Here is a 25306-nt window from a genome sequence, read left to right as displayed (position 1 = left end):
ATCATAGGGCCCTTAGTCTTTGATCCTGAATGTGCCGTTCTAGTGACTGTTGCTTTATTCAAATGAGATTGTGCTCTTTTTGCCTATGTGTCAGTATAGTGACAGATTCAAAAACAAGACTGACATCCTATGCTAATGAAGGAGAGATTGTCACTAATGGGCGGGGCTTTCCCATGACCTGTCAATCAAGCTGTTTCTGAAAATGGGCCATTAGCACCAACCAAATTAGTACCTAAAAAGTAGATATGTATACCTCATGGTACCTAAAAGGAATAGTTCACCCAATAGTTCACGCTCTTTTCAAAAGAGAATAGAGCTACAAATGCCTATGTGTCAGTATAGTGACAGATTCGAAAACAAGACTGACATTCTATGCTAATGAAGGAGAGATTGTCACCAATGGGCGGGGCTTTCCCATGACCTGTCAATCAAGCTGTTTCTGCAAATTTGAATTAATTATTTTTTACTATTAGACACTGGTTATATTCACACACTGTTGCCACACAACTGTGTTTAAAGCCCTTATAAAAGTAAATAGGTCCACTTTAAAGAAGTAAGGTATAGCATGAGTTGAGGAAATTGAGGAAAAGTTTGATATTTGAGAGAGATTTATCTACAGGTAAAGCCCAAAAGTGTTTCAATCCATTGGCTAACGCACAAGCCAATGTTCCCTAATTGTACCTTGGTGTGCATCAGCCAGTTTAGTTGTTAAATTCCATCATAAGTCATGTTGTGGTTGTGCTTTAAAGTTATGTGGTGCTTGCTTTGCACACACACACACACACACTCATGAAGATAAATTTATACCCACAAGTCTCTACAGTAGTTCAGGTGATTCAGTGTAAATCAATAGGATTTTTCTTCACCAGCCAAAACAAAAGATCTCTAAGAAAAGAAAAACACACGTCCCCTCAATAAACTACATGATTTATGTTCATATCATATACAGTGTGGGATAATTAACATGACAAAATTCTGAAGGGATTTGAATTTCTGTATTTAAAAAAATAATTTGATGAAAAATGAGTTATTTTTTGTTATATATTTGTCTCTCTAGGTAATGTTTACAGAGGAAGATGTGAAGTTCTATCTGGCTGAGCTGGCTTTGGCTTTGGATCATCTTCATAGTCTGGGCATCATCTACCGTGATCTGAAACCAGAGAAGTAAGTCCAGACCCCTTATGTATTATTAGTAAATAGTGATCATGTGTTCTAATTTACTGCGTAGCCCACTTCAATGTCCTATATAGTGACCTCATGCCTGTAAGGCCACAAGAGTGACCTTGTGTTGATCATGTGGATTGGACAAAATGTTCAGGAGGGCTTAAGTCGTACATTTTCAAGCAGCGGTATAATCCACATCTGGATTAGAGTCAAGAGAACTCTGTGAAACTCTGATGTAATTACAGTCATAATTCAGAGGTTCAAACTGGGTGATGCAACAATTCGGAGAGTTCCCTGTGCCGTTTCTTCAGTGCAGTTCCAGCAGCATCTGCTCTGTGTCCTTTGACACTGAGTGCTTGTCAAAGCTTTATCCCTTTTCCTGGACTGAAATGTACAGGGACAGCTCAACAATAAGAATTATTCTGGTCTGAGAGTTTCACCCTTGTCAAGGCATACTGATCTTGCATATTTTCCAGAATGTCTTAAAGGGATAGTTCACCCACAAAAATAATAAAATAAATAAATACATTCCTGTCATCATTCACGCATCCCTACTTTCCAGAAGGCACACAACATCATAAGATGATAATATTAAGTTACATTTAGGTCAGCTGACCAAAATTCAATGTCTAGCCAGCATCTAAGAACAACATTATTCTAACTTCCAGTGATGGCGTCAAATTACGTTAATATTTGGTCGATTTTAGGTTGCGTTGGAAAGTGACCAAAATCCAACATCTGATAGATGTCATAGTGGTAATGTCCACACAACGTCAAGGTGTGGACATAATATATACATAAAATATTTGGTTGATTTTAGGTTGTGTTGGAAAGTGACCAAAATCCAACATCTGATAGATGTCATAGTAGTAATGTCCACACAACGTCAAGGTGTAACATGATTAGACGTTGATACTTGGTTGATTTTAGGTTGGACATTGAAATCGGCTTGACGTTGGGTTCTGATCTTCATTTCTAAAAAAAATCCAACGTCCCCACGACGTTGGGGTACGCTGGGTTACAACGTCAATATGACGTCATGTTGATGTTCTGTGCCTGCAGGGTTGTTTTAAACCTATTTTGTTTTGTTTTTACATTCAAAACAAAGGTAGACATTTTTGATGTATACTGGAAACCAGCAACCATTGACTTGTATTTTTTTTCTATTATGGTCAATGGCTACTAGTTGTCAACATTCTTCAAAATTGCTGTTTTTGTGTATTTGACTGAAAAGGAAACTCGCAAAGGTTTGGAACTATTGATGATAGTTGGGTCACAGTTTTTAAGTGTTCTGTATTGAACAATGTAGTGATTTCATGTCATCTTTTTTCTTTGTGGAATTAAATGATGGACAGGGCCAGCGCCTCCATAGCTGCGACCTAGGCGGCCGCCTAGTGTGGCAGAATAGAGAGGGCGGTGCCCGCGACACCTCCCTCACCACCTGCGTTCTCAGCAATTATATCAGTGCCTAGCGCAGCAGAATAGAGAGGGCGGCATCCGCGACACCTCCCTCACCACCAACGTCCTCCGTTATATCCACTCACCCCCGGTCCTCACTTTGCTAACGAGTCACTTTCGTTTTCACTTTCGGGTTGAGGGCGGCATGATCGACCTTTGCCTAGAGTGGCAGTTCAGCTTGCTCCGGCCCTGATTATGGATAATTTCCAACACTAAAATTTCACTCAAACCAACCAATTGTTTGTTTGGTTATATTGTGTTAACAAAGTTAAATAAGAAAAATTGTTTTCTGACATTTGTGGAATTAGTTTTTTATTATGTAAACTATTTAGTTTTAGAGGATGGCATGGTAGCTCAATGGGTAGCACTGTCGCCTCACAGCAAGAAGGTCACTGGTTTGATTCCCAACTGGGCCGGTTGGCGTTTATGTGTGGAGTTTGCATGTTCTAGTCATGTTCGCGTGGGTGTGCTCTGATTTACCGCACAGTCCAAAGGAATGCCCTATAAGTAAATTGAGCATACAAAATTGGCCGTATTGTATGAGTGCGTGTGTGAATGTGAGTGTGTACGGGTGTTTCCCAGTACTGGGTTGCGGCTGGAAAGGCATTGCTGCGTAAAACATATGCTGGAATAGTTGGCAGTTCATTCCACTGTGGCAACTCCTGATAAATAAGGGACTAAGCCGAAGGAAAAGTAATGAATTTAGTTTTAGTACATTTTATAACTTAGTTCTTACTCTTTTTCATTTATTAAGTGGTTTTAAATAGAAGTTTGTTTTAAAGATTTATGAATAAACAACATTGACTAGTCTTATTTTTGTAATATTTAATAATTTCATTCAAAAATTGACCCAAAGACATTAACAATATGTTGCAAAAGTTTGTGTTACAGATAAATATTATTCCAAAAACAATAATCTCATGGTTTCTGCCAAATATTAAGCAGCACAACTGTTTTCAACATTGGTAATAAATATTATATTTATTCGTTAATTCATTCTTTTTTTTTTTGGCTTAGTTCTTTTGTTAATCAGGGGTTGCCACAGCGAAATAAACCACACATGTTTTTCGCAGCGGATGCCCTTCCAGCCATAACCTAACACTGGGAAACATCCATCCACTCTTGCATTCACACACATACCCTACGCTCAATTTAGCTTATTCAATTCACCTATACCACATGTCTTTGGACTAGTAGGGGAAACCGGAGCACCTGGAGGAAACCCAAGTGAACACGGGGAGAACATGCAAGCTCCACACAGAAATACCAACTGACCCAGTTGGGGCTCGAACTAGCGACTTTATTGCTGTGAGACGATCGTGCTACCCACTGCGCCACAGTGATGCTCAATATTATATTTAATATATTAAAAAGTTAATTTAATAATTTACAATATTTTATTGTATTTTGATTAAATAAATGCAGCAATTTTTAAGATACTTTGAAATGGCATCATTGGTGTTATGAGACACTAAGTGTCTATTTCATTTAAATCACAGTGCATTCAGCATTCATTTAAATGTGGAAAGAGTTGGAGAATGTTCATCTTTGATTTAAACACAGCGTTGCAGAATCGATTTTCATTTGAAAGAGCGTTGGCATTTATATTTGCATGAAAACACCAGTAGACTTGCACCCTTACTCTAGTGCACTTGTAGGATGCCTGTGATCCAAAAGAAAAGAATATTAATGAAATTACTACAGGTTATCACCAATCTAATCTAAGTGAGACAGAGGGCTCTAGTTTAACGATCTAAGCGCATGGAGCAAAAGCATTAAGGGTGTATTCAAATCCACTTTTGCTACTTTAAGGATGGAAAAATATGATTTGCGCCACAGCACATGGTCTAACAGGGTTGTGCTTATTCTCTTAATGAGTTATGGGTGTGTTTTGAGATTAACGTCCATTAAACCAATCAGAGTCTCATCTCACATTCCCTTTATGAGTCAGTTGAGTCATGCCATGGTGCATTTGCTATTTACATGGCGGACTTTTTAAGTGGAAAAACTGAACGCTTCACTAGAGAGAAAACAATCTGTTTAACAGGGAGATTTTTTTTCAACATATTTCTAAACATAATAGCTTTAATAACTCATCTTTAATAACTGATTTCTTTTATCTTTGCCATGATGACAGTAAATAATATTTGACTAGATATTTTTCAAGACACTTTTATACAGCTTAAAGTGACATTCAAAGGTTAAATAGGTTAACTATGCAGGTTAGGGTAATTAGGCAAGTTATTATATAACGATGGTTTGTTCTGGAGACTATTGAAAAAAATATAGCTTAAAGGGACTAATAATTTTGACCTTAAAATGGTGTTTAAAAAATTAAAAACTGCTTTTATTCTAGTCGAAATAAAATAAATAAGATTTTCTCCAGAAGAAATAATATTATCAGACATACTGTGAAAATTTCCTTGCTCTGTTAAACGTCATTTGGAAAATATATAAATAAAAAAAATTAAAAATAAAAATTCAAAAGGGGGCTAATAATTCTGACTTCAACTGTTTCATTTTGTTTGTTAAGTGCAAAGATTTGTTTCAAAACTATTTCTAGCAAACGTATAAATGAACAATAATAGTGAAGTGTGGTCAAAAATATATCCAAATATCCAAACACACGTCCTATTCTAATGCCCCATATGGTGATGCATACGTCTCCAAAACCAGACAGATGTACAAATCTAAACTTGTTTTTATTAAAACAAATATAAATATGAATACAATAAAAAATACTGTGAATAATAATATTATTATACCAATGCAAATTGTCCTGAATAAACTGAAAAACTGGCAACAATGCACCTTAACACACCTCCTTTCTAGACCGGCACACCCATGAGTCCACAATGCGGCACAAATGGATTTGTTATTTAAACAACGTGGTGCAAAACGTGAAAATTACTGTTGCGCTGGTCTGAAAATGGCAAGAAATTGCGCCATACACATCTTGAGCCTTATTGCGCCAGTTGTATGACAGGGCCCAGAGATTATGCTAAAAAATACATTTCAAGAGTTCCCACTTAGATATGCTTGGCGTATAAAGCAGGTTTGGCATGCTGTCCCGGGAGAGAACCCTGAGCTCAGAGATATTTGAGCCCAGGGCTCCCGCCCAGTCGATAAGCATATCAGGAGATTCAAGATCAGGTAGGTCTCGAGAGCTCCCCCTTTTAGAAAAGGGAGGAAAAGGAGGAGAAGGGGTGGAAGGGGGGATTCTTCCAAACGAAGATAAAACATTAGGGAGAAAATGATCCATTTATAGTAAACTAGGATTACTCTGATTGGATTATTACTGATTACAGATGAATGGCCAGACGTGCTCAATCATATCACGTGCTCCTCTCGAAATTGGTTTATGAAACTTCACTTCTCATTTACATTGTTAATGTTTGAAGCATACTGTAATAGGCATTTTAAAAGTCATCCACATGAGTAGACTAATAAATGAAAGAATATTATGATGTTTTCATGCAAAATATAATAACATCTTTAGAATTGTATAATTTAAACCAAATGTTTATTTTATTTTATTTATTTTTAATTACATTTTTTATTTTTTCTCTTGCATCTAGTGTATGATATATTGGCCTGACATTCTTATTGTTGAGCTGTGGTTTTATGACTACAATCCACTTAATAAAATCCTTCCTGTGCTCCCACTTACAGTAATGCTCTTTCAAGGCTTGTCTCTATCATATCCACTCAAACAAAAGGCCAAAGCCATGCTCATTGGATATAATAAAAGGAACACTCATTTCGGTCTAAGATATTCCTTTCTAACTCTTGTCCTAAGAGGTGAAAATGGAGCTAGCCTGAGAGTAGGTCTCAGTGGAGGGCTCGATATCTCATAAGGGCACGCTGTTCTGAGACCTGTCATATGTGATTAATGGTGTATGGGCAAAGGCAATCCAAAGGACACTGCACCATTACTTTTATTATGAAATATATCCTCAATCTTGTCAACGCAAGATGCAGTGTTTACCTCATACCTTATTTATTTCATTACTTTGCATTTATATTCTGCATTATTTTATGTGTACTTGGGATGGATGGATGGATGGATGGATGGATAGATGGATGGATAGATGGATAGATGGATAGATAGATAGATAGATAGATAGATAGATAGATAGATAGATAGATAGATAGATAGATAGATAGATAGATAGATAGATAGATAGATAGATAGATAGATAGATAGTTAGATAGAAAGATAGATAGATAGATAGATAGATAGAACATTTAAAATAACACTTATATGGTGACCACAATTATCAGTACTAACATAACAGATATTAACAGATAACCCCTCGACAGCAGCAATATTTGTCACATTGTAGAGTGTCCTCAGCTTGTTGCTGTATGTGGGCGGAGAAATACACAAGGGTGAAGAGTGAAGAGGCTGGATAAGTGCTGTTACTGGCAGAATAGTGCACAGCTATCAGCCAATCAGATTCAAGAACCAGACAGAACTATTGAATGTATATATATATATATATATCCATATACAAACATGCGTTGCATCCTTTTCTGATTAGTTAATCGCAATTTTGCATCATTCTTAAAAAGTTTTCAAAATCGCAATAGATTTACATGGTTTTAATGATAATGACAAAAAGAAATGGTAATATTAATATTAGGAAAATTTACAGTGGTTTACCTTGAAACAGGAATCGTGACAACATTATAAAATGTGTGTGTGTGGGTGAGGGGTTGACAAAACTTCTATTTCATAGTAAATATTATTTATATTTTAATAATCTGTTTTAGATCATCTTTATGGGTAATTCTTTGAATTAAATAAGGGAATATTAAAAGTATTTGTAGCTTAATAACTGCAAACAAGGAAGATATGTTATTTTTTATCTTGTTTATTGAGTGTAACTCTAACTGTAAATCCTTAATATGCCATGTTGACATCACTCTGCATATAAGCACAATAAATATCACATTCATTGTAGTGCGATATGGCTGTATATTGGCACTGGTGGGAGGCGTGCCTTAGTGTCTCACCAGTGACGATATACAGCCATGTTGCACTGCTATGAGTGTGATATTGGGTTTATACAACAGTTTGATGGCATAATCGTGTAGGTAAAAAAAAACCTCAAACACGAAGAGTCTAAAAATCCTTTTGTATGAGTAACTACTTTCTTCCGCCGTACATTCACATTTGCAGCTGATGTCAGAACAGCAGAAACCGTTGCTACTTCACAAACATCACTTTAGAGCTAGTATTTGAATGATTCTTTAGCATAATATCTAAAATGATGACAAAACAGGTGATTTTGCTCACAAAAATAAGGCTAGTGGCATGAAATGTCATCAGTCCACAGAGCTTTCCCAGTACTTCTCTGTTGCAATCGGGAGACCACAATAATTACCCCATAAAAGCCAAAGCTACCAGATTACTGTTGTGTTTGCGATAAGGAAAAACTCTAAACACATGCAGGCATTTCTTCTTTCTTTCTTTTTACTGGACTAGTCTGCAGTAACGAAAACAGGAGACGCATCAGAAACAAACAGATGGTTTTTCTCCTCTAAGGGATTGGTTAAAAAATAATAATAAAAATAAATAGAAGGCTTTTTACAGTTTGCAGTTTACAGTAATATAAATAAATTGTAATTCAATATTTCTTCAATTTTCCAGCATTCTCCTTGATGAAGAAGGCCACATAAAGATCACAGGTGAGCAGAATTTTGTTTTTTTTTTCTCTCCACATGTTCGTCTACATTTCCCATTGACCAAAGGCAGCATGGGAGAAGGGTTTAATATCTTTTCTGCTCTGACAGATTTTGGCCTGAGCAAAGAGGCAATCGACCATGACAAACGAGCGTACTCGTTCTGTGGGACCATTGAGTACATGGCCCCAGAGGTGGTCAATAGACGAGGTCACACTCAAAGTGCTGACTGGTGGTCCTTTGGAGTCTTAATGGTAAGTTGGCTCTGTGAACACTGCAGTGTTTTAGTGTTATGAGCATAAATAATGTTAGCCTGGGGCTGCAGAATAATGTGGTTGAAACTCTGTGGGGTTCCCACAGCAAAATTATAAAGCACAATTCATGGATTTTAATACTCATACTCATTTTATTTTAGCAAACTCATAAAGTTTTATATGAAAGGCATTCAAAGTTGAATATTATTTATTAAAATAATAACAACACTGTACTGTTATGCTTAGTGACACTAAAATGCTATTTAATATAGGTCATTATATTGTGGTTTGTTACAACTTGTTTTACTATAAACAAAAAGTATCTATCTATCTATCTATCTATCTATCTATCTATCTATCTATCTATCTATCTATCTATATTTATATATATATATATATATATACACAGTTAAGGTCAAAATTATTACCCCCCCCCCCCCCCCCCCCCCCCCCCCCCCCCCCCCCCCCCCCCCCCCCCCCCCCCCCCCGTGAATTTTTATATACACAGTTAAGGTCAAAGTTATTACAGTTAATCTAGTTAAGCTTATAATGTCACTTTAAGCTGTATAGAAGTGTCTTGAAAAATATCTAGTCAAATACTATGTACTGTCATCATGGCAGAGATAAAATAAATCAGTTATTAGAAATGAGTTATTAAACTATTATGTTTAGAAATGTGTTGAAAAAATCTCTCCGTTAAACAGAAATTGGGGGAAAAAATAAACAAGGGGGCTAATAATTTTGACTTCAACTGAATATATATGTGTATATATATATATATATATATATATATATATATATATATATATATATATATATATATATATATATATATATATATATATACAGTTAAAGTCAGAAATACTAGCCCCCCTTGAATTTATTTTTCTTTTTTAAATATCAACTGCTAAAATTTTAATCTGACGGCATGCGCTGAAGATGAATCAATTTATCCATGCTTTCAAACAAATAACATTATTTTTAGGTTTCAGACATTCAAATACACATAACTAAAAGCAAAACATACCATTTAAGGTTTGTAAAACATGTCTAATATTTCATGTCTATAGAGATGGAAATTATTATTATTTTTCAATATAATTGTATGATGTGCTTTGTTCACGTAAGATTCACACTGTTTGTGTTACTGGAATATTTTTTCTACTCGTCTCCCAGATAAACAGATGCGTACCTTCACATATTTTGGCAGAAAATTATGAATAAACACATAGAATGAAACATCGTATGATTGTACTCAAGTGCGTGTTATCAATAAACATACAAAATAAATGACAAAATAAAAAAAATAAGGCATGGACATATAAAGAAGTCTAAACAATGTGGACTCGATGAGCTTGTTTAAAACTAGTTCTCAGTTAATGCTTGATGGGCTCACTTTTGCAGCTCATTAAACTAGCACACTTCCAAATATCTAAAGCATAAGCCAGGCTTAAAATGAATTCGCTCACTGTGGCAAACGTGTTACATAACAGTGCGCACACTGAGTGGAGCGTGTGCTGATACTGTGAAGCAATGCTGAATACACATTTCTCTATTGTATCATCTGTTCAAAGAAAACCAGAAGTCTTGCTATAGCAGAGCCTGATGCTTCTGTTTCTGTCTTCAGTTTGAAATGCTGACTGGATCCCTGCCATTTCAAGGCAAAGACCGCAAAGAGACCATGGCACTTATTCTCAAGTAAGAATTGTTGTCTTTTTCCATTTTCTGCTGGACTGTTCTCTTTTCTTTTTTTGTAGTTAAGGATTTGTAATTCTAGAGTTGTCCTCATAAATGGATCTGTCAAGATGATTTGTGATGTTTGTGGCCAGGCACCACAGTCTCATTTGTTTTCAGAAATAAATAACAGATTTAATTCTTTCCCTTTTTTTCTCAGGGCAAAACTGGGCATGCCGCAATTCCTCAGCCCAGAAGTCCAGAGTTTATTGAGGGCTCTCTTCAAAAGAAACCCATCTAATAGATTAGGTAGGCTAGCATACAAATACATTCAAACACTGCCAAAAAATATGATTCACCTTCTCTTCAACCATCCTCCATAAGACCATCATGCATACTTAGCCTGATTTAATTGGTTAATAAGTTGTCTCCTATCAGTTCTGCTTGATGATTTTTTATACAATTAAACTAGACCAGAACCAGCAAATCACTGTTTTAAACTTTTTTTTTCTTCCAAGCAGTGATATGAATATGAAACGCAATACCCCATTTACTCAGCCAAGGCTCATTGGAAATATCTTTATTAAACATAAAAACTTTGCACAGGATACGATTCGTTGCACGTTTCAGGTGACAAATCAACTAGAGGGTGCTATCTAGATTTTTGAGAATCTGAAATACATTTCTTCAGGTTGATTTTTTTGTATATACTTACCAGTCACTTTACAGTATTAAATACACCTGTCCAACTGTCCGTTAATGCACATTTCTAATCAGCCAATCACATGGCAGCAACTCAATGCATTTAGGCATGTAGACATGTAGACTGGAAAATTGTTGCCTGGTCTGATGAGTCTCGATTTCTGCTGCAACATTTAGATGGTAGGGTCAGAGTTTGGTGTCAACAACATAAAAGCATGGATCCATCCTGCCTTGTATAAACAGTTCAGGCTGTTGGTGGTGGTGTAATGGTGTGGGGAATATTTTCTTGGTACACTTTGGGCCCATTAGCACCAATTGAGTATCGTGTCAACGCCACAGCCTACCTGAGTATTGTTGCTGACCATGTCCACCCCTTTATGACCACAGTGTACCCATCTTCTGATGACTACTTCCAGCACGATAACGCACCATGTCATAAAACGCAAATCATCTCAGACTGGTTTCTTGAACATGAGAATGAGTTCACTGTACTCAAATGGCCTCCACAGTCACCAGTTCTCAATCCAATAGACCACCTTTGGGATGTGGTGGAATCATGGCTGTACCTCTCAAGCTCTATTAAGTTTGATGGGAAGCGATGGTGTACAGCCATTTTCAGATCTCTCCAGATATGTTTAATAGGATTTAGGTCTGGGCTCTGGCTGGGCCACTCAAGGTCCGAGTTGTTGTGAACCCACTCCACTGATATTTTGGCGGTGTGCTTTTGGTCATTATCCAGCTGGAAGATGAACCGTCGCAGCTGTCTAAGGTCAAGAGCACTCTGAAGCAAGTTTTCATTCAGGATGTACCTTGTTGAATTCATCTTTTCCTCGATCTTGACTAGTCTTCCAGTACCTGCTGCTGAAAAACATTCCCACAGCATGATGTTGCCACCACCATGCTTCACTGTAGGGATGGTATTAGCCTGGTGATGAGCGGTGCTTGGTTTTCTCCAAACGTAACGCCTGGCATTCACTCCAAAGAGTTTTAGTCTCATCAGACCAGAGAATTTAGTTTCTTATGGTCTGAGAGTCTTTTGGAATTTGGCAAATTCCAGGTGGGAAACTGCTTCCATCTGGCCACTCTACCATACAGGCCTGACTGGTGGATTGCTGCACAGATGGTTGTCCTTCTGTAAGGTTCTTCTCTCTCCACAGAACAATGCTGGAGCTCAGACAGAGTGACCATCGGGTTATTGATCACCTCCCTGACTAAGGCCCTTCTCCCCAATCACTCAGCTTAGATGGCTGGCCAGCTCTAGGAAGAGTCCTGGTGGTTCCAAACATCTTCCACTTATGGATGATGGAGGCCACTGTGCTCATTGGAACTTTCAGAGCAGCAGTAATTTTTCTGTAACCTTTCCCAGCCGTGTGCCTTGAGACAATCCTGTCTTGGAGGTCTACAGACAATTCCTTTGTCTTCATGCTTGGTTTGTGCTTTGGCATGCACTGTCAACCCTGGGACCTTATATAGACAAGTGAATGCCTTTTCAAATCATGTCCAATCAACTGAATTTACCACAGGTAAACTACAATTAAGCTGCTGAAACATCTGAAGAATGATCAGTGGAAACAGAATGTACCTGAGCTCAATTTAGAGCTTCACAGCAAAGGCTGTAAATACTTATGTACATGTGATTTTTCAGGTTTTTTATTTTTAATAAATTTGCAACAATTTCAAAAATATGTTCACATTGTCATTATGGGGTATTGTGTGTAGAATTTTAAGGAAATAAATTAATTTAATCCATTTTGGAATAAGGCTGTAACATAAGTGAAGCACTATGAATACTTTCCGGATGCACTGTAAAAAACGCTGGTTGTTCAAACTACTGATTTAAAATGAGTTGAAACAACATCATTCTTAAGTTGTTTTTGGGACGACCTAACTGCTTTATGTTGAATCGACTGAGTTAACTTAATTATTGTTGACTATATGAAGGAATTGTTTGCAACCCTTTATTTTACAGCAGTTTCACATATATGTAGATTGAAGCATGTATTTCCAATGAGCTTGTGTTGCATTTAGTTGAACAAAGCATAAAGCAATTGTACATTGTTCTTATGAGAGCAGCAGTAGCCATGAATCTCATTTTAACCAGAGATGTTTTCCTATATTAATGAGTGCAGTCAGACTTCTAGACGCTGCTGCTGAATGTTTGTCAAAGCTGGGATTGAATTTAGCTGGGTGATTCATTTTATCCATAATTTATAAGGCAGAGATAAATGCCATCGAGACCTTGTGTTGACTGTGGCTTAATATCCCTCTGTCTTAGATTAGCTGTATACACCCCAGTCAGGCCCTGACTCACTTGTGTATGACAGTTAACATAGTTTGAATGCTAAAATTAAAAGGATCCATTTATAGACTTGTTACCTTAGAATATTCAATGAGGTGTAATAGTGTTGTGCACCAGAATATGACAGTAGTTTTCTGGAAGTGAAAAAAGAAACTATTCATTTTGTTTAGAGAGAGGTTGACTTTTACAAATGACAAGAGGAGTGCAAATTATATATTGACGATCGGGGGGGCTTTTTGGGTAATGTTCGTTTTGTCTAAGACATGCTTCAGTGAATCAAATTTTGTATTTTTTTTATTATATAAATCTAATTTATTAGTAAAACATATTTAAATGTTCATTGTTTTGAAGGACATTTAGTGTATTCTGACCTAGAATAGGCTAACCTCTGCTTAGCTACTTCAGAGGATACTTTAGGTCAAACTATGAAAATATATGCATTTAATTTGACTTCACTTTTAGGCTAAATCTAGATACAAACAGCCATTTTACAAGATAAGAGTCTTTTGAACACCTACAAATTCTTCTCATAGAGACGGAATTATGAATTCACTATGGTATGATTCGTTATAGGGGTGGTCAAAGGAACAGTTAGGTCCATAAATATTGGGACATCAACACAATTCTAAAATTTTTGGCTCTATACACCAACACAATGGATTTGAAATGAAACAACCAAGATGTGCTTAAACTGCAGAGTCTCTCCAGCAATGCATGCTCAATCGGATTCAGGTCAGGTGATTGACTTGGCCATTGCATAACATTCCACTTCTTTCCCTTCAAAAACTGGTTGCTTTTGCAGTATACTTTGGGTCATTCTCCACTGTGAAGCGCCATCCAAAGAGTTCTGAAGTATTTGGCTTAATATGAGCAGAAAATATTGCCTGAAACACTTCAGAATTCATCCTGCTGCTTTTGTCAGCAGTCAAATCATCAATAAATACAAGAGAACAAGTTACATTGACAGTCATACATGCCCACGCCATACCACCATGCTTCACTGCTTAGGATCTTGAGCAGTTCCTTTCCTTCCAGGAACAGTTCCTTTCCTACCAGCACTGTGAAAGCTTTTTTAGAACTTTAATCCGGCCTTCCTGTTTTTGAGGCTTATCAATGGTTTACATATTGTGGGGAACCCTCTGTATTCACTCTAGTGAAGTCTTCTCTTGAGTCTTGACTCTGACACACATACAGCTACCTCCTGGAGAGTGTTCTTGATCTGGCCAACTGTTGTGAAAGGTATTTTCTTCCAGGTATGGTCTTCCAGGTCTTGCTGAGTTCACTGGTGCATTCTTTCTTTTTAAGGATGTTCATAACAGTTGTTTTGGCCATGCATAATGTTTTTGCTATCTCTCTGAAGGGTTTGTTTTGTTTTTCAGCCTAATGATGGTTTGCTTGACTGATAGTGACAGCTCTTTGGACCTCATCTTGAGAGTTGGGGGTAACAGATTCCAAATGCAAATAGCACACTTGAAATGAACTCTGGACCTTTTATCTGCTCATTGTAAATGCGATAATGAGAGAAAAACACACACCTGGCCATGGAACAGCTGAGAAGCCAATTGTCCAATTACTTTTGGACTCTTAACAAGTGGGAGGCACATATGCAAACTGTTGTAATTCCTACAGCGTTCACCTGATTTGGATGTAAATACCCTCAAGTTAAAGCTGTCAGTCTGCAGTTAAAGCACATCTTGTTTCATTTCAAATCCATTGTGTTGGTGGATAGAGCCAAAAATGTTAGAATTACGTTGATGTCCAAATATTTATGGACGTAACTGTATATTTATACTATCTATTATTTTAATTCATAATATTACAGATCAGAGAAAACCATTTCTCACTATTAAAGGGCTGAAACGTAAAATTATGTTTTCTCGTAAGATCAGGCTGAAAATTACAGGATAATATTGCAAGTTGCAACTAAAATAAAAGGGTTAGCCTATTAACATGAATGGCCTATAATATACAGAAATTAAATCTAATATTTCATGTTTAATTCACTGTATAATTTGCATTGGATTTAAGTTACTACAGTTGTTTAGTGAAGAGCAGTAAATTAATCTCTGAGGTGATTAAAATAATGAACTATTGAACTATAATGAAGGTATTTGATTACTTTCATAACTGTTAATGCTCATTTAAGACAAAATTAGTAAGGTTTAAAATAAGACTCACCAATACAGACATGTTTACATATTATTATGTGTATTTGTCTGTTTAATCATACATCCACTTTCACTCCTTTTAAAATGTACAGAAGCCAATTGGGGAATAGTGTCTTTATTATTATGAAGCACGTCTGACAGTCATGAACCACTACATAAATTGACTGATATGAAGGTTGCATTGGAAGAGCGATCACACTCTTTATGGGATTTTTATATTAATTAAATTTTTATATTAGTTTCAAAGTGTTTTCAAGAAAAACTTTTTAAGAAAAAATAAAATGAAAGCATAATTGAACAGCTCTTGGAAATATATCACATTTGAGATCGGCTGTGTTGATGCTACTGCCACCTTTCATAGAAAGATTAAAGACATGGTATAAATACTGGAAATCCCAGGAAATGGGACGGTTGCCAGGTAATCAGTGGTGAAAAATGCTTTTTGCAGCCAGATGTTCTGGCATTTGCTACCCAGGGCTAACTGAGCTACGCTGAGCTGAGTCCTTGGTCATGCACATTCAATTTCCTATTTGTTGGAGCTTTCAAAGGTTACCTATAAGAAGCAGGATGGGACAATGATCTGTAAAGGATTTAGCACAATGCTTTCAACCGTTGTCTGACTCAGAGAAAGAATGATCTTCCATGGGAATCTCAACTTTTGAATAGTTTTATGTGACAGATGGGTTTTAGTAGTTGTTTGTTTTATGAGGCATTTCATCCCATACAGAATTAAAAAGAAAAAGAGATATGTCCACACTTCCTGTTTATCTGATTGGATGTTTGTCTCCTGATTATTCTGCAGGCGCAGGACCTGATGGAGTGGAAGAAATCAAACGCCACATATTTTTTGCAACCATAGACTGGAATGTGAGTTTCAAACTTGTTTAATTCATCTTAAATATGTTAGCTGGTCATTTGTGTATAATATTTGATCTAATATATTACAACAGCATTGATATTTTTAATTTACTGTGATGGCATTTTCTTTATTCAGATCCTTGTGCACTGAAACATTAAACATATTTTCTGTAATTTTGACAGGTTTAAAAGAATGTAACTCACCGGAGAGGGAGACTCCAGATAAAAGCACTTTAGACATAGCTATTTTGTTAGAAAATGTTTTTCCTTTTCCATGTCAAGATTGGATGAACATAATTCCAATTTGCATGTTATGTCTGTGATGTCTTTATGTAAACACCACATCTGATCCACTAACTCTTGCTGCTTCTGTTGAAAATGAAGGCAAATTATAGCTCCCAAAGCATAAACAAAAAATATTAGGCCCTATTCACACCAATGATGAGACATGTTTAAATAATAAATGTTTTAATAATCATTGTAATTTTGTGAGAATAGTCACCACAATAGGTTCAATGATACAAAATATTTGTGAAATTGCATTTTTAATTTTAAGCAAATAACAAATCAGTATACTTTTTTTAAACTCATGGAAAAACTTCCAGATATTTAAACTCTACTGTTAATACTATTGTAGGTTGCAGTGCTGTTCTGGGGTGTGTTTCCGAAAACCATTGTTAGCCAAATAAGGTCGCAAGTTCTGTCGTTACAAACATAGTTTCCTAAACCCATTGTTCCATCGAACATTCGCAAACTGCGTAAGTAACGTGAACATTTGCAACTACACTTCTACACTGTAAAAAAAAAACGTAAAATTGTAAGGCAACCAGCTCTATGACATTTTTGAGTTTACTCAACTTAAATCGAGTCAAGTGTAGTACTTGGGTTGAAAGTTGATACAGCTCAAAAAAGCTCTGCAGCAAGTTGCCTTACAATTTTGAGGTGAGTCAACTTTTTGATTTACAGTGTAGAGCTGTGGTTAAAAGCATAGTTTCTGATTGTGTTCTATTCCCTGTTATCCCCCCTAAGCGCTACTCAGAATGATTAAGAAAACATTAAAGTCATCTCTCTTAGGTGTAATTTGCTTTTAAAGTAGATTTTTACAGTTCAGTTTTAGCGATCTTCATATTGACAAATGCGCTCCCTTCGAAATCATTTATGCCATTTTAAACGGAGCCGTGGCTCTTGACGAAAGCTATTGATGACATGAAAGAAAAGAATATAGAAAGCAGAATCTACGTTACATCTCTAAAGCTTGTGAATACAAACATATATAGCATATGTTAATGGTTTTAATTTATAGTAGGAAATGTATTTGCACTGTTTATGAAATGGGTCTGTTGGTTAGAACATTTCTGCAGTGGTTTGAATATGTCAAAGTTGTAAAAGTAGACTTTTAAATTTTTTTTATAAAATAAATAATTAAATAAACAATATCCTACTCAACAATAATAATAATAATAATAATGTTGTTGTTGTTGTTGTTCTTATTATTATTATTTATGTTAAGTAGGATTGTTTTTCATTTCTTAATAAATAGCCTACTGTGCATCACAACCATTAATGATTTATATATGAGATTGGAATACATGTTAGCCTTTTGTACTGTAAGTGACTTTATGTTTTAGAATGCCGAGTGCATGTTTTTACCAAAACTAATATTTAAAAAAATAGAAAATGCGTGAGTGTGTAAAACAATATCATTTGCACAAAAAATTATGGGTTTTTTTTTTTCACTACAGAAGTTGTCACTCCACCCTGTTTAGAGCATAATTCCTGATGTTTTATGATATAACTAGGCCCACATGGAATCTGTGCGCAGAAATCCGCAGATTTCCGCAGATTTTTGGCCCATCGAGTCTAATTATTTACTCGTGTAAAAGTGTGTAAACTTATATTTATTCAGTTTTTAAATTAATTTCAGTATAAATATTGACTAATATTAAACTGTTCATATGATTTATTTACAATATTTACAATAAGATTTTCAGTCTTTTAGTAGATATATAATATGATATTATATATGTTTACCAAATAAGTGGATCTAATTAGATTTGCCTTGTAAACATTAAATAAAAGGTAAAAAGGTATTATTTTTATTATTTCATATATTAAGTTTTTAGTTATGATTCTTCCAAAATTATTCTGTATAAATCCACAGATTTTTTACATAATTCTCCGCAGAAATAACAAAAAATGTCCGCAGATTTTGTCTGGCCCTGGTTATAACTGATGTGGTTCAAACAATGGCTTTGTGACAAAGCAACTATGGTTTTGGGAAACACTCATTCTTTTCCCAAATGATGCATCATATTATGATAGTTCAGCCGTAAGTTACATTGTTGTTTGGGAAAAGCACCCTAGGATAGTACTTTGTTACAATATGCATGTTACAATAGGCAAGTGCAGTTCCAGGTATTATGTAATTGTAAAGAAAATGCGAAGCTTTTTACATTGCATATTTTGCAGAACATCTTGTATATCCAAAACATCTTGGCATTCCAAACATAAAACCAGAAAACAAATAAAAAATGAAACTTAGATATATTTTTTTTGTAACAATCACCCTTTGGAATTGCATTTGAATAATTTACATTAAAACTGTAGTTCTGCGATAAGTTTTAAGAAAGCCAGCATTGTTTACAATGTTTTTAAATGTAATTTATCTATAGAATCTTAGCTCAAAATTCTGTGGCACTGTGTATCCTAGTGATATAATCTTTAGTATTAATGTATGTCTCCAAACAGTATACAAATTAAACATGTGATTATGGTTTTCTTTCTTTTTGTTTAATAGAAGCTGTACAGACGAGAAATCAAGCCTCCGTTCAAACCAGCAGTCGGCCGACCAGAGGACACCTTCCATTTTGATCCTGAGTTTACATCTCGCACACCGACAGGTGACACAAACTAAAAATACACTCATATACAGTACCATTTTATTTCAAATATAGTTGAAGGAATCGTTGTGTGTTGGTTTTCAAATGTCACACACCATGTGATAGCAAGCTGGAAACAAGTCTTACATAACAATCTGCCCAGCAAGCACAGGGAGAGTGCAAAAAACAAATTAGAGTGAACTGCAGTTTACAAAGAGCCCTCGGGTCCTGCCACATAGTCAATTCATACTGCTCAGATGGGATCAATTGTGTGTTTCCATTCACAGACAGGCTGTCCTTGTTGGCTTCCTAAATGTATTTGTGTCCACAGACTCACCCGGTGTTCCACCCAGCGCTAACGCTCACCAGCTCTTCCGTGGCTTCAGCTTTGTAGCCACTAACCTGGGTCAAGAGCAACCTTTGACTGAGACCAAGCAAAACTCTGTAAACCCCATTGTACAGGTGAGCTGGACTGGCAATCGTCCACATACACTGTAAAAATTAGTTGAGACAACTTATTGTTAACCTCCAGCATTTTGTTTTTGTTGACAAAAATAGCAGGCCACATCATTATTTTTAACATTGTAGCATATTAGAAAGCGCTATTTCTGTTGTTTTTATTAAGGGCCAAAGTAAATATTCTTAATAAAAGGTTTGCTTTCTAACTGTTTCAGTTAGATTTGAGCTATAACCAAAAACTATTTGTTGAGTCTACTTATGGTTTGCCTGCTGCCTAATTTTTAGCAGGCTAACATAATTATTTTTAGCATCATAGCATTTCACAAACTAGCTATTAATGTTGTTTATATTAAGGGGCAAAGTTAATATTTAAAAAAAAGGTTTGCTTTTTAACTACTTCAGTTAGTTATTTGAGCCATAACCAAAAACTACTTTTTGGGTAAACTCTTTGTTAGCCTGCTACCTTTTGTTTTTGTTGACAAAATAGCAGTCAGGCATCATTATTTTTAGCATTGTAGCATTTGATAGAGCTATTACTGTTGTTTTTATTAAAGAGCAAAGTAAATATTCTTTAAAAAGGGTTTGCTTTTTAACTACGTTAGTTAGATTTGAGCCATAACCAAAAATAAACTATTTGTTGAGTAAACTTATTGTTACCCTGCAGCCTTTTGTTTTTGTTGACAAAATAACAGGCTAGCACAATTTTAGCATTGTATCATCTGATGAAAGAGCTATTACTGTTGTTTTATGAAGGAGCAAAGTAATTATTCTTAAAAAGGGTTTGCTTTCTAACTTCAGTTTGATTTGAGCCATAACCAAAAAAAACATTTGTTGAGTCAACTTATAGCATGCTGCCTTTTGTTTTGTTGACAAAATAGCAGGCTAGCATCATTATTTTTAGCATTGTAGCATCTGATGAAAGAGCTATTGCTGTTGTTTTTATTAAGGGCCAAAGTAAACGTTCTTTAAAAAGGGTTTGCTTTCTAACTACATCAGTAAGATTTGAGCCATAACCAAAAAAAAAAAAAAAACCTATTTGTGGACGTAATATTAGCCGGCTGCCTAATTTTACTTTTTGTTGACAAAATAGCAAGTTAGCAAGTTATTGTCTGAGCTATTAGTGTTGTTTGTTTATTAAGGGGCAAATTATTCATAGATTTAATCCACAACCAAAAAAGTATTTGTTGAGTCAACTTCCCTTCTGAAAAAAACTGCATATGCTGGTAAGATATGTTTTGATGCTAGCATGCTAGTCTTGCTGGTTTCAATGCTGGTTTTGCTGCTCTCGGTGCTGGTCTTGCTGCCTTTTGTTTGTTGAGTCAACTTATTGTCAGCCTGCTGCCTTTTTGTTGCCAAAATAGTAGGTTAGCATAATTATTTTTAGCATTGTAGCATCTGATAAAAGAGCTATTACTGTTGTTTTATTAAGGGCCAAAGTAAATATTCCTAAAAAGGGTTTGCTTACTAACTGCTTCAGTTAGATTTGAGCCAAAAAACTATTTGTTGAGTCAACTTATTGTTAGCCTGCTGACTAATTTTTTTTTTTTTTTTTTTTTGACAAAATAGCAAGTTGGCATCATTATTTTTTAGCATTGTAGCATTTGATAAAAGAGCTATTACTGTTGTTTTTATTAAGGGGCTAAGTAAATATTCTTAAAAGGTTTGCTTTCTAGCTTCAGTTAGATCTGAGCCTTAACCAAAAAACTATTTATTGAGTCAACATGTTAGCCTGCTGCCTAATTTTTATTCACAATATAGCAGGCTAGCCTCATTATTTTTAGCATCGTGGCATTTGCTTTTGTTATCATTAAGGGGCAAAGTAAATATTCATAGAAAGCTTTGCTTTCTAACGGCTTCAGTTAGATTTAAGCCATAAGCGACTGTATTTACTTGAGATAGATATGATGGACATTTTGACAACTGTGTGTCTATTTGATTTGGTCACACACTCTCAATGATTTATATTATATCTGAGAGAAGCATGGCACTGGCACACAGCCAGTGATTGGAATAATGGCGGTATAAATAGACAGCATCACTAATGGAATAATTTTTTTTTGATGATTTATATTTTAAATAAAAATGAAAATAATACTCTAAAATTAATGATGTAATATTTATACTCTATTTTTGTTATCTCTTAAGTAGCATTATTAGTTTTTTTTACTTATTTGTTGGCCAATTGTTTTTAATATTTCAATATTTAAAGTTCTAAACCATCTGTCATGTTTTATTGTTCCCCTTTAGAAATTATTATATTTACAACAAAATGTATTAAATATTTATTATAATTTATATATAATATATTTTAATGTATGTATTATAATATATATATATCACTATTAAATTTGAACTTTGTCTCTCAACTTGTCCCACGGCAACATTAATATAGTGTAGAAAAGAGTAGAATGTTTTATAATAATAATTTATTTAATTTAGTGTGCATTTTATTCAACACACAGTTTGTCTATTTTTTCTTTTAAAGAGTAACTCAAAAGTTACTTTTCCTTGTAATTAGTATAATGATGTAATTCAGTTACTAACTCAGTTACTATTAGTGAAAAGTAGCGAGTAACTGTAACTAATTACTTTAAGCCAATTTACTATGTTTTGTCCCTAACACTGCACGCGGCCATGACAGAGCTTTAGTTTAGAGTCGTTCTGTATGATTTTTGCCTATAATGGGTTCTCTTACCTCAAGTTAATCAATAACAAATAGTGTTTGAGTGGTAGTTTTTGTTCTATAACGAGCTTGGTTATGCTTCCTTTGATTTGGTGGTTCTCCAGCAGAATCTAATTATGGGACTGTCCTGGAAAAAAATGGGACATCTGGTCACTCTATTGGGGGGGGGCTAAAACAGGGTTACTTAACGTTGTTGTCATGTGAAAGCTTAACTCAAAGAGGTGTTTTCTTGCATCATGGTGCAAATTAATTCTGCAGCCAATTAAGAACCCCCTATTTCTCTGGGCCTTGGGGCTTCAGCCCCACATAGCACTTATATTAATACGGCTCTACACATAAGTGATGCAGATAATATAATCAAGTTATGTTTTTTAGGCTATGCTGCTATTTGCTCATGCAAATTTAAATTCCAGAAAATATATGGTATTTTTATTGGTTCAAAGATCGTTATTAATTTTAATTTCACTTTTGTAAGTAATTAAAAACAAACATTTCAGTGAAAACAAAAGTTATTAAATGTCTTATATTGTCATTTAAAATATAACTAAATAACCTAAATAATGGCTGTAGTGTATGAGTATGTAGTGTACTTTTCCTTGCCTTGCCGTGTTTTTTGACAGTTTTCTGCCTGTACTGACTATCGCCTGTGTATTTGAATACGACTCTAGATTTGCCTACATACATCTGTTTCATACCTGTCAAAATTAGGATGTGAAAATAAGGGATACACCCACCATAATAAGGTATACACCCCCCCCCCCCCCCCCCCCCCCCCAAAAAAATGGTCAGTAATACGTTTTATTATTATTGTTATTTACAAAAAACATATAATACTATACATTAGCAGCAAATAAATTAGCAAACCGTTCAGCTTATTACAATTAATAGTTTTTATAAAGAAGCAGAATCAAGTTATCAAATCTCATTAATCTTTTCTTCACTGTATAACTTACACATTTTGAATAAAGAACAATGAATAAATCTCATTTATTTCAATTACATTAAATAACAATGCACACATCTAACGTTATAATGAAAGCATTTGATTGCTTTCCTAACTTTTGATTGCTTTCCTAACTGCTCATTTAGGACAAAATTTGTTGTTTTTGAAAAAACCCCACTAAGATCGACATCTTTAGATGTTATTAGTATTATTAGCTATGTGTATATGTCTGTTCAAACACGCACCCAAAACCCAGACTTTCCGTCCTCTTCAAATCGTGTGTACAGAATCTGTTTGGGAAACAGTGTCTATTTATCACTATGGAGCGCGTCAGCTGACAGTCTGCCCTGCTATATGACTGTTTTGAGGCACCTGTAATAAAAAGAAAAGAGAATCCCACCGTTTTTATATTTATTTCAAAGTGTTTCATGCCTAAATAAAACAAAAGCACAGAACAGACTCACATTTAAGTGCAAGGGGCATCCCCTGGTGGTTTGGGTTGCACATAGGGAGGATCGGCTCTTTAATGTTTATTGCCATCCTTCAGAGAAAGACTTAAAAAATGGGAGAAATATGGGAAAATACCTTTACGGAATAATAGCGGGAGAGAACTGTAAAATACGGGAGAATCCTGGGAAAAACTGGATGGTTGACAGGTATGATCTGTTTGCTCCTTATTGTGACCGTTGCTTGCCTGACCATTCTCTGCATAATAAAACCTGCGTTTGGATCCGCACCTCTGTAGTCAGCGTCCCACTTGTAGTGTGCATATGCTATTTCACACACACGCACGCACGCATGCACGCACACACACACGCACACACCAAATTAAACATTTATAATAATGATAATGTGAATAAATGTTTTGCTTTCAAAATGACAATAAAAGTAAGATTACGGTGTTATCAAGCCAAACTTTAACAGATTTTTATTATTTTATTTTTATTTATTTTAATTTTTCCACAAAATCTGACATTAAATGTAGTACACCCAGCTTTTTAATGCACACCCAGACTCTCTATTCTGGCTAATGTTAGTCACTAGTAGGAAATATTGCAGTCAGCCTAGACAAAGCTGTACTCTGTATTCTTTTAACCTTGGTCTGGCTGTATGCAAGCAGTCGATTCCAACCTATTCCTCAGGGAAGCACTTGTGCGTTGCACAGCACAAAACGAGATTGAAAAATAGGTAAAAGGAGACCTGTGTTACATAAGCTGAACTAATTCTGCCAGGTTGTTCATACCTGAAAAGCTGCTCGGTTGAATTGTCAGAGATGAGATTGCATTGACCGGAATGAGATGCATTGATTGGCAGGAGCACAGTGGCACACTAGCGGATATCTACTCTGCGGTGTCATTGTCTAGATCATTCAGATCTGATGTGGCGTCTGCCGAGCATACGATATTAACTTACTCTGATGGTGCTCATGAACATGCATGAGTGCAGCTATTTGTGGAGAATTCTTAATCTGTGCCATCAACTGCTTTTGCTTTCAGAAGGTGTTTCATTCACCTAAACATGCTGCTGGGTATTTGTATCTTTGACAAATAGTGAATGTCTGTTTAACTTTTAGCAAATAACTGAATCTCCATATGCACTGTCACAAAGAACAGAAGTGTAGATTTATATATTTCAGACAGAAAAGCAGTGCTTGCAGTATAGCAAAGAATAGTGTTATAGTTTTAAGGGAAACGGTTTGGTTCTGCACATTGCCATATAAAAAAAGATTGCCCTTATCTATATATTTTAAGACATCTGGAGGACAAAATAATAGCATTTAAACTATGTCATTCTGTGGCAGTAAATACAATTAAAGGTATAAAAATGCTTAACATTAGTAATAAGAAAATGTGAATGTATAAATTATATCAGAATGATTACAGAATTCACATTTTAGGTGAACTACCCCTTTTTTATATTATTTATTTTAGCACAGACCAGTATGTACATATCAATATATAAAGAATTCAGTGAATGGTTCTTGACAAAAAAAAGTTAAAGCAATAGAGTAGGAGAATGGTTTTGTTTTATGGGTGTCATGCATATATACATGTGTGCATTATGTATCTGAGATATG

General features: G+C 35.3%; 1 protein-coding gene across 1 annotated transcript in view; it reads left to right on the top strand.

Moving 5' to 3' along the window:
- rps6ka2 (ribosomal protein S6 kinase, polypeptide 2) overlaps window positions 1-25306 on the top strand; it is a 92584-nt gene that overhangs the window by 51456 nt on the left and 15822 nt on the right. Inside the window, exons 6-13 of the mRNA XM_056471453.1 lie at window positions 1058-1164; window positions 8279-8316; window positions 8422-8564; window positions 10192-10262; window positions 10459-10547; window positions 16210-16274; window positions 19063-19165; window positions 19476-19606. Coding sequence (XP_056327428.1) covers window positions 1058-1164; window positions 8279-8316; window positions 8422-8564; window positions 10192-10262; window positions 10459-10547; window positions 16210-16274; window positions 19063-19165; window positions 19476-19606 — 747 coding nt within the window. The remainder of the gene's footprint in view (window positions 1-1057; window positions 1165-8278; window positions 8317-8421; window positions 8565-10191; window positions 10263-10458; window positions 10548-16209; window positions 16275-19062; window positions 19166-19475; window positions 19607-25306) is intronic.

This window comes from Danio aesculapii, chromosome 13 (assembly GCF_903798145.1).
Source record: "Danio aesculapii chromosome 13, fDanAes4.1, whole genome shotgun sequence".
NCBI classification, from domain to species: Eukaryota; Metazoa; Chordata; class Actinopteri; order Cypriniformes; family Danionidae; genus Danio; species Danio aesculapii.
Note: the sequence above shows the minus strand (reverse complement) of the source record. Positions and strands in the feature narration are given on the sequence as shown.